At 38.0% G+C, this 10,871-nt stretch overlaps 1 protein-coding gene across 1 annotated transcript in view; it reads left to right on the top strand.

Annotated features, from left to right (window-relative positions):
* The first annotated feature begins 1,157 nt into the window (after positions 1–1,157).
* Positions 1,158–10,871, top strand: part of ROS1 (ROS proto-oncogene 1, receptor tyrosine kinase) — a 70,111-nt gene continuing 60,397 nt past the window's right edge. The window contains exons 1-7 of the mRNA XM_064413000.1: positions 1,158–1,224; positions 2,058–2,400; positions 4,070–4,123; positions 6,015–6,074; positions 6,740–6,766; positions 9,664–9,724; positions 10,309–10,457. Of these exons, the coding sequence (XP_064269070.1) occupies positions 2,278–2,400; positions 4,070–4,123; positions 6,015–6,074; positions 6,740–6,766; positions 9,664–9,724; positions 10,309–10,457 (474 nt within the window). The 5' untranslated portion in view covers positions 1,158–1,224; positions 2,058–2,277. The remainder of the gene's footprint in view (positions 1,225–2,057; positions 2,401–4,069; positions 4,124–6,014; positions 6,075–6,739; positions 6,767–9,663; positions 9,725–10,308; positions 10,458–10,871) is intronic.

Below are 10,871 nucleotides of genomic sequence, written 5' to 3'. Positions count from 1 at the left end.
TATACATCCTGAAAAACACCCTAAATATCCTAATAAACAGTTCCTTAAAAAAATCCCCTCACAATTTTTTTAAAAAAGTTGAGTATTTAAATGCTATTAAAAGATTTTCTAAAAAGTTTGAACTTAGGCATATGTTTTTACCTGCGCTACATCTTAGTTAGTAATTGAAATCCATGCCAGACAGCACTCTTAATCCTGACTGAGCACAGAGATCGGTTGTTGAACTCTGTCTGATCTTGATCCACATCAGCACTAGCACAAATAATATTCAGGAACAGTTCGGGACATAGTAAATCCAAGAGCCATTGACCATAGGTATCTCAGCTGTGCCTATTCTCTCTTGGATTATGAGAGATTTTTAAAGTGTGGGTTGTGGGTTATCCCATGCCACTTGCTGGGGTACTGATGTGGGTACATTGAATTTACGAGTATAGACCTAAAAGTCCTAGAGACCAAATCCTGAAGGTCCTAAATGTCCTAACTATCCAAAGCCAAAGTTCTTTGCTTCAGGAAGAAATTGCAGCCTCCATCTGCCTGTCACCAGCTTCCTCTTCAGTGTTGCTGGTCACGTGAGCTCTGATGAAACTTCTTCAGCCAAGATGAGCTGGATTAGCAGAGACCTACTGTTTAAGCAGTCAGACTAAACTGGCTTATTTTGGCTGGATCTAAGGAGCTCCTTCTTGAGCAGCTTTGCTCATGGGCTGGAGTGGGGGCAGCGTCCTTCTGGAGTGGAGAAGTGACAAGCAAATTGGGCAGCAATTCCCCCATACCTGTGTAGCTGAAAGCCCTTAGCTGAAAGCAAATCTCACCCTAGATGAGCCTTAGTCTCATCTGGAAGCTGCCTTGAACAGTGGTGAGGAGACTGAGATAATGCACAAGGAAACCACCCAATGCTTCCTAGGGCAACTGGAAGAAAAGGAAGGAACCTGGTCCTAAAAGCCTTTCCTTCCTTGGACCATGTTGAGCCACCTGATTCCCAATATTCATTGTCTGTCTCCATCCTGGCTTTCCCTTTCCTCCTGCCTTGGTGCATTTCCTCCTTTCACTGCATGAACAGAACAGCACAGGGGATTCTACTAAAGCCTAAGCCAGAAAATACAGCATCAGGTTAATGCCAATCAGTTCACCTCTGCTGTTGCTGGGTTAGTGTTAACCAGGTTCTCAGCCTGTCTTATTGCATGACTGCAGAAATGTTTCCTTGGCGAGTCAATGGGGCTTGGAAAGGTATGGTCGGAAAGCAGGTACTCTCTCTAAGCAGCAATAACAGAATGTGCCAGCCTCAACTGATCATCAAAATGCTACAATTTCTGAAGTAGCACATTTGATTTATAATGAGTCATACATGAACAAAATGACATAGCATTTGTTCATATATGTGTGTGTGTGTGTGTGTGTGTGTGTGTGTGTGTGTAAGCTGGATTGATCTACTGCAGATTTACTCTGTGGATATCTCTGCTGATACAGCACAGATGTGCCACAGACCAGAGCCTGGTTGTGTCTTAAGCCTGACTTTCCACAGACCTCTTTAATGTGAGTCTTCAACTTTTAACTTCAACTCATGACCGCTCTTTAAATCAGACACACAATTTTACTGTCAGCTTCATTTTGCTTCCATGATATGGATTCAAACTTGTACAATTGTGCCTCCTCATCTAGAGAGCCCTTAGCAAATTGGCTTAGGTTAATTTGTGTCTAGATTGCATCTGAAGGCAGACACGGGTCTGTTCTGCATGGTATTTTGGTGTGGAAACAGAACACTTGAAAACAGTCATTAAAAACAAAAGATTAAAATTTTTGCCATGTCTGATATGACCAATGGTGTTCTAACAAAGTTATTCATCATCACCAACAAATTTTCTTAGTTGCATTCACGTACAAATACTTAGAAATAGCTTAATCTAGTAAAAATTAACATTATGCTGTTTTTTCCCAATGTTTCCCTGTTTCCGTGTGGCTCGGAGCACCTGCTTAAGCATTGCCCTTAGTTTCCTTTTTACGTTAATGATATTTGTGTAAGTTGATACACTGACTTTCATTTGTCAACTCTTTTGTTTCAGTGGCTTAATAAAAAACTATGAAATAGTGGTTGCGTAACTTCAAGACAGGTGCTCCAGGAAGCTGAGAAGCTGTTGAAGGAGCGGAGTGTAAACAAGGATTCAGAAAAGGTTTTAACGATCAGACATGCAGAAATTTCACAGTTGTATCTCCGTCACTTAAACTTGACTCTGTCCCTAAGTCAAGGGAAGAGGCAGATTACCAGATGAAATTGTTTAAGTTATGAAGAACGCTTGCCTGTGGGTTTTCGCCCTAAAAAGGCTTGTTGTGCTTTGCTGCCTATGGATTTCTGCAGTTTACTGTGCTTTCTCAAGGAACTGTCAAAACTTATGTGCAAGTAACCTGGTAAGTTCTCAACACCTGTACCTAATCTTTTGAAAAACAGATTGTTGTTAGCACTGTAAGAACTTCATATTACATATCAGTGTTTTCAAAATTTCTCTAAAGAATGTGTTTTACTAAGAGCAGAGTTTGAGAATTAATGTTTAACATTTGAATTTGTGGAATCCCACTGCTCTGACTACCTGCAATTACTATAAATGCTAAAGACCCTGGATGGTGGGGAAGATAAAGTTTTATTCTTTCAGTTTATTCACTTTACTTATTCATTTCAGTCTAGTCCAGGGCTTTTGTTATATAATCGAGAAAAACTGTAAAGTCACAAGAAATTTTCTTTGACACACACAGCTATCCTGAACCTAGCTGCAGCTTAATTTTTAAGTTTAGCTGGTTTAAATTGTGGGTAATTCTGTAAGTATTAAAATTAGTGGTCAGATCCTTAGTTTTATACTTTCTTAATACTGCTTGAAATAGTGTGCAATACATTCTATGAATGTAAGAAAAAGATAAGCAAAACGTCTGAAATCAAGACAATTCTTTTTTCTTCAGGAGTTTCCTCCTTGCTTCTATTTGCCAGAAACCTGTTGATATGTTTTAGAGCACTGTGTGTCTTTGCCTTGTTAAAAGGACATTCTGTGCCTTGGTGCTAATTGTGGAAACCTGCTGCAGAGAACTATCACCTGCTCTATTTTATTTCATACACTTCCCTGACAGTTCCTTTAAAACTATTTGGAGCTCTTGCACCAGTCAAAGAGTTAATTGCCTTCCCTGATGGAAACCTATCATGCAATGATAACTTTAATGGGAATCCTTTGATTTGAGTTTAAATTAATTCAGAATAAGAAATAAGCTGCTCTTTCTTTCAGATTTGAAAGACAGGAAAATCACATTTATGTTCAGTGAATGTATTGATTCAGGTGTGAAAAATGTAATCTTTGAGTCTGAGAGTTGTAAATATTATTTTTCTCCTCTGGTCTACTTGTTGTATTCGATTTTTTTTTGTGACAGCTTTGATTCTCACTATTGTCATGGTGTACCCAGGTGCTGAAAATTTTTTACTAAGAATTGTTTTATTAAGGTTGCTCTCACCGGCTGTCAGTTCAAAAATTTAAGAGCTGCTATTCGGCTTCTCTAAGGTTGTTGCATACATCCTCAAATCATTTGCACTTCAGTGACAGTGATAGGTTTTGCACACTTTGGATGATGTGAAAAAGCAGGCATTTTCACTGGCGAGCACTTTTGGCAGGAGAAGAAGGATGGTGGTGATCACCATATGGCTGCGTAAAACTCCTCCAAAAGGTGGCCAGACAAAAGGCATTTAGCTTGAAGGAAGGTCTTTCCGCTCCCAGGAGGTCAAAGCCACTTGGCTTTGTCATTTAAGCCCAACATATTTGTGCAGGATTTGTTATTGACTCAGTGAACCAGAATGGGGAGGTAAGAGCCAATTCCTACCTCAGACAGTTTGACAAACACCATCTGATTCTGCCAATGTCTTTGTTTGATGGTATCTCAGAAATCAAGTGAGAAGCTACTATGAACAATAAATTTCTCCAGATGAGGAAACATCAGCCAAAGAAAATTTGGTTTACAAAAAGTCAATGACTTAATGTGTTTTAATAAAATAATTTTGAGGAAATATTTTAATTCTTTTTAAAAAGGGTATATATTCCTACAGGAAGGAGAACTTGGAATTACTAACCTTTGCAATGTTAGTGACATCACTGGAGCGGTGAGTAATGGTTTACTTTGTTAATTACTGACATGTTATGTTCCTGCTATTTGAATACAATGGGTACAATGATCATATTTTCAAAGATTTCATGGAAATATGCACAGTTGCCCATCAGGCATAAGTCACTAAGTCGAGTGGGTAGATTTTGTTCAAATTATTAGAGGCATGGCTATATTTTTTATTTAAAGAAATTGTGTAAAGGGTGATGTTCTCTGCTGTGAGTTATGCTCACATTTGTGATCTACAAAGTTCATAACCTCTCATTTTTGAGACAATGAGTCAAAACTAGTGTTGCCTCCAACATGCAAGTCATTAAGATTGTCTTATTCAGTTATCTCTGTACAGTTAAGTAGTTTATTTCATTTTCTCAGTGATTCAGTGTAAGAAAATTCATAATTGTTGAACATTTAGAGTTCTCTAGGATTTCAAATGGTTGTGTCTGTCATGTGGGCTTAACCTAAGCTTTTTATAGGAGTATTCTTGGAGGACTTCAGCTGATTTCCTAGTTCAGATTGCAAATGCAATTCAAGCTGGTGGTGATAAATAACATAGTGAATAAAAATCTTCAGCTTCCCTGAGGCTGCTGAATAGAGCTTAAAGACTAACTGGCAAAAAAAAAAAGATAAAAGGATGTAAAGGTAGGCATGCAGGATGATAAACATGGTTGGAACCAATGGAGAAACAGATAAAGAGGACTGCAGTGGGGTTTTTGCAAGTTATGTAACAGGAACCAACAGCTCATGCCCAAAGAAAAAGTTCAAGGAAAAGTCACCTTTACTATTGAAGCATTTGGTGAATATGGCCACCAGAGCCTCTTGATAAACCTTCAGGACTATAAACAGGACTTCCAGTAGGAGGCAGATGCCTGGAAATTAATTCTAGAAAAGTGATATTTATATATTAGATAATTTATATATTAGATTAGATAATTAAGATAAAAACACATTTTACATGTATGATTATAGTGGATAAATAGTTTGTTGTAAAGTCTCAAAATACACACAGAAATAAGGAGATGTCCTTCTGTGTGTCCTGTACAGATAAAGAATGCCTGCTTTCTAATGGCCCAGATTGTGTTAGGAAGTTTTTCCTGCCAATTTCAGTATCAGTGATTATACACATTCTTTGAAGAGTGGTGGAGAATTCAGTCTTCAGTATTTTCCACAGATTAGTGGCAAGCAGCCTCTCAACACCTGGTATTGAGTGAGGCTGGGCCTTTTATGATGCTGGGACTATAAAAGTCTGTGTTGTCATGACAATACATAGCAAGGTTGACTCACCTGTTTAAGTTACTGAGTATCTTTGCTCAGTGTTATCAAGTTTTGTCTATATTTTTCATGAAGCTTTGCAACACTCAGTATCAATCTTCTGCTCTTAAAGTTGTTCCAGCTTCCCTTTAAAAAGAAAACTTTCAGAATCACTAAGTAGATGGGACAGCATAAACAAGAGAGGTACAACATCAAAACTTAACAACATAGTATTTATTGCTTCTCTGAAAACTTATGGTTTTAAAGCCAATGCCTATTGGCATGCACATGTGGGAGGGCTTGTGCTGAACAGCTTTCCTCTATGCTTTGCTGTCCTGAACACTGCATATCTGCTGCTTCTGCACAGAGAGCAAGTGGTAAAACAAAGCTGGGATGGTGGGAGCACTGGCCACAACGTGGCTGGCTGAGTAAACTCATTTCCAGAACAAGACTGAATTTATTTCTCTTTGTATTTGGTTTTACATGGAGAAGGGTACTATACAACACAACTCTCTTACTGTAGGATCTGAGTACTTATAATACCCCTGTGTCCCTTTAATGTATGGCTAGTGCTGGAGTAACCCTTGCCTTTGGAATTCTGCTCTCCAAGTAATTTTTAAGGCCATCCTCTGTCTTTGCAGTGTACACAGGGATGTCAGTTTTGGAATGCAACAGTGCAAACCGACTGTCCACTGAAATGTGTGAGTATTACCTGAGCTTTGGCTCTAGAACTCTTGTCTCCAGCCTGTCAAGTATCCTCTCCAATGGCAGAAGTTCAAAATCCAGTCAGAGCAGTGCTTCTATGAAAAGTGTAACGCCTACAATTTTCTCCCTTCCTTATAAATTTTGTTTTGGAAAATTAATAATTCTTGTTATGCAAGTTGCAGCTAATATCAAAGGTTTTCAATTAGTTTGTGAGAATGTATGTATTTTGCAGCTCATTAAGCTCAACACAGATTTTTAGACAGTGAGAATGCACTAGTGCTTTTCAGGACTTTGCTGGAGCTGTTTCAGAATTGAGTGCAAATGTAAATGAAGCACATGGCCTGCAGTAGATTGATTTCTTGTTTTTACTAAACCAGATGTGTGAGAACTAGCAGTGGTCTGGGAAACTGCCATGATAGGTTTTAAACTCCTATTTTTTCTGCATCTCTTGAACACTTGAATCTCATTCAACCTTAGCATCACTCTAATGTTGACTTTCTGTTTTTCAAGTGTGGGTTTTCCTTCTTTCATTATTTGCCAGTGATAAGGTTTTCTAATGTACTTTCACTGTAAGAAATTCTAATAAATTGGTGTTATCTGTTTGAAATACTCTGTGATTATATTTTGCTAACCCCACATTTTATTAATTTTTACTTGGCAGAATGAGACATACACTAGAACATGTGAGGTAAGTTAAATGCCATCAGAGCAATAAAAAAAAAATAAATCACTATTTCAGTGATTGCTATGTCCACAAAATGCTAAGAAATACAATGTAGATACACAAACTTATCAATTCAGGTGCTCTGTTCTCCCTAAAGCTGAAGAATGAGTTACATGTACCTTTTCAGCATGGTGACCAAGGACAGGTTTGCATTAAGAGCTGCTGTGTGACAAAGAACATCGCTGTAAAGAACATTGCAGACTAATCTCAGTATTATGAAACAGGACAGACCTATGTAAACCATGTTCTAGGCTCTCACAAGAGTGTTGTTCATCCAGTTTTTCATTAATTCCATCAAAGACTATCCTGAGAGAATGCTTGTTAAGGCTGGTATAATACAGCTTGGCAAGAAGTGAACCAGAGTGGGAGCTAGAAGATAAAACTCTTGCCTGGATAGAGTCTAAATTAAATAAAATGCAATTCATGGTCAACATGTGACCCCTTAGAAAGAGACCTCAAGTGGGGAGTGCTGTGGGTGGACTGGTGTTCACAGTGATGAGTTTGGGTCAACAAAGTGCTGGTAAAGGGATGGGCACTTTCAGCATGAACGTAGAGTGCAGGATGGGATGGGATGGGATGGGACAGGAGAGGATAGGATAGGATAGGATAGGATAGGATAGGATAGGATAGGATAGGATAGGATAGGATAGGATAGGATAGGATAGGATAGGATAGGATAGGATAGGATAGGATAGGATAGGATAGGATAGGATGGGATAGGAGTGAGATGATTGAAAGACTGTGTTTGGCCCTGTTGAGACCTCAGGATGAAGGCTGATCCCAGATAGAAGCAACACATTTCAAGGAGGTGATGGAGGAGTTGGAGAGAGTCACGAGTAGAATACAAACCCATTGGCAATCTGGAAATTTGATTGAAAGGATTTTTTTAAAACTAGTTTTTAGTCTATCCAATTGTGATGATGACAAAAGTTTACTAATACACGAAATGGTGGGTTTGGAGTGTAGGACCAGCCCAAGAAGTAACCAAATTACTTTTGTAGAAACATAAAGTGAGTGTGGGGGTATTTTGTTTGCCTGTCTGGTCACACAATATGGTATTTAAATGTGCTGACTCTGCAAGGGCTTTTTTGGGAATATCTTTCCACTGGATCAGCTGACTGACTTGACTACCCACATGTCAGGCACAAAGTGTGTCACTGCATCGAGAGGACCAGGTCATTGCAGCCTGCAGAGCAGAGGAGTGGGAGTAAGAGTGGGACTTTTTCTCTGGCATTAGCTCAGTTCTGTTGTCTGAATACACCTTGTGATTGAAATCTGGTAGTATTTCTCCTTCCACCTAGGAACAGGGGATTGCCACTGAATTTCATGGGAACAGTCACAAGAAAAGACATCAGACTGGGCTTATGTAAGAACATTGCTGATGGATGGAGAAAATACGAAGATTTATTGTTCTCAAGTAAAGCAGCTGGCAAATGTCCCTCAAAATTTAAAGTTAGGAGCCTTAGAAATCCTCTTACCTCAAGCAAAAATTGGATTTATGGTTCAGGTTCAGACAAAAATCAGAAGAAAGAATAACACAACAAATAACAAATGTTCAGAAATACCTGTGTTCAATGAGGCAGAAGGTACTATGAATCAGCATGAAATCTGGGGATACTACCCCTTAAAGCAAATAAATATTAGTAATAAATTAGAGCTCCAGTGTTCACTACAGAACGACTAATACCTGAATTGTCACCTTCTAACTGTGGTGATAATTTACCTTGAATTATTTTATTTCTCTGAATATGAAAATATTGGAAAAAAATTATAAGTGGTTGCACTTGGCACTGAATGTCTAGATGTGACATAATGTATATAGGAATATACAGCTAAGCAAGTTTTCAAATCTGTCTTGGTTGCAACTGTGTTGTCTGAAATAACATGTCTTATCAGTTTCCATGAGGTGCTGGAAGTGTGTTTTCATAGGAAGAGCAATTAAAAAACTTCCCTCAGTTGCCATAATGAATTGCTTCTGAATGATCTAAAGGTTGATTATCACTTGAAAGGTTGCTGCTGTATGGAGCAAACGTCAAGATTTTAAAGGCTGAATGAATTTGAATAAAATGAGCCCAAATAAACCTCCTGCCTAGAAAAGCTCAAATCACCATTTCTCAAAAGGTTTGGATTTCCAGGAGACTCAGTCTTGCATGTAATTTTAAAGCTACTGAGACCCTCCTAGAACATGTTCCTACTTCTTCTTTAGTTCCCTACATAAAAAGCAGGATGACACTATATTTATTTTCCCTACCTGAACTGGAAACTCAGGAATTTTCTGTTCTTAAGACATTAGTGTGGAGCTCACTGCCCAGGGGTACTTGTGATGTTTGCAGCTTGTAGGCACAACTGTAACAAAAGGAGTAACTGCTGAAAATGAAGTGTGAATTATGCATGGCTACTCTAAAAAAATGTCGATTTCAGGTATTTTGAAAATCCACTGTTAATACATTGTAAGAATGTGCCTTATTCATAGGGAATACATGAAGCAGGAAGGGTGAAATGCAACATGTGGAATATATTAGTAACTAGTAAAAAAACTTGTCTTCCCAACTCCGTGGTCATCACTGAAGTCTATTTTCAGCTGTAATGTAGCCCCATATTCATACTTTCCACAAAGGGACAGTGTGTAAGGAGGAAACCTTTAATTCAGGCCCAGTGAATTGATGAAAATACTCTCAAGAAATCTTTGGAGTGAATTAATGGTAGTGCTGTTTTTTAGATTTCATATAATTATTTCCATAGGGTTTGTGTATATGCAAAATGTCCACAGAATTTGTATGCATTTAAAATGTGTCTGCATGATTCTGGAAGGAAGTTTGCCTTCTCACAAAGCTAACCAGTGAGTTCTGTGTCCTACACAGACAGTTTCCTGTAAGTTTGGCTGTAGCTGTGCAGAGGATGCATATGGAGTTGAAGCACTAAGTAAGTCTGAATAGAGTCCTGTGTCCAATTGACAGTCTGATAAATTCATAGTCTTGTTCTGTGACCTGGATTTATTTAAAGAGTATTTTCATTAATCAGAAAACTAACATTCTTTTCTTTTAATAAATACACTGAAGTTTATCTTGGAGTAAAACATTTTTCCCTCCCTTTCATGGACATGAGACTTTTTGAATCCAGTCTCAACTGCTTAAGATGATACCTTGGGCTGATACAGTGCTATTGAAATAGTCCTCTTGAATATAATTTCAGAAGTCTCTTGTGTCTTCTCTGTGTTTCTATTCAGAAAAATTTTGATAAGTAGCTGTAACTAAAAATGCAGTTATAAAAGTATGGGGTAGTAGTCACAACTACTCACATTGAACCTGATTCATTTCTGTCTGACTTATCAAACTGTCTTTAAAATGCCATGTGAGTTACTCAGCAATATTTTCAATATATTCTTTTATATGTTTTTATGGGCTTTGCAGCTTTTAGGTGTGTGAGGTAAAAGGTTTTTACCTTTGAGATGCAGGGATTTCCATGAAAGATTTTTTTCTTACTGTTATATTGTATTTTCCCCTCAGGCTACTTGAACAAACCTAGTGCTCCATTTGCATCTGCCATTGGAAACCACAGTGTCACATTAGGGTGGAAGGCAGCTAACATCTCTGGGGTGAAATATGTTATCCAGTGGAAGTTCAACAAGCTCCCTGGTGACTGGAGGTACACAGAGGTAAGGGAGGACACCTCCTGTTGCTTTGAAAGGAAATTGGCTCTTCTCTGCTCTTTATATATATATATAAAATATATAAATATAAATATATATAAATAAATATATAGATATAAATTATATATATCTATTTTTTTAGAAAGATATTGGATAATATTGGATAATATGTTAAGTACATGAAAGAGATTTTCAAAATCATAAGTGGCATGGGGAAGTTGGGAAGCAGTGGATGATTTCCCATTTCCTCTAGCATAGGAACTAGGGACCTTGATGGAAACTAGCAGGTAGCAGATTCAAAACTAGCAAGATGTCTTTCCTCACTGAATGGGTAGTTGAAATGTTCAGCTACTTCCTGGCATGTGTGGATGTTAAATTGCTAAATTTAAACTCCTGAATATTAAAATTGCTAAAATTACT

Source organism: Passer domesticus, chromosome 3 (assembly GCF_036417665.1).
Source record: "Passer domesticus isolate bPasDom1 chromosome 3, bPasDom1.hap1, whole genome shotgun sequence".
NCBI lineage: Eukaryota > Metazoa > Chordata > Aves > Passeriformes > Passeridae > Passer > Passer domesticus.
Note: the sequence above shows the minus strand (reverse complement) of the source record. Positions and strands in the feature narration are given on the sequence as shown.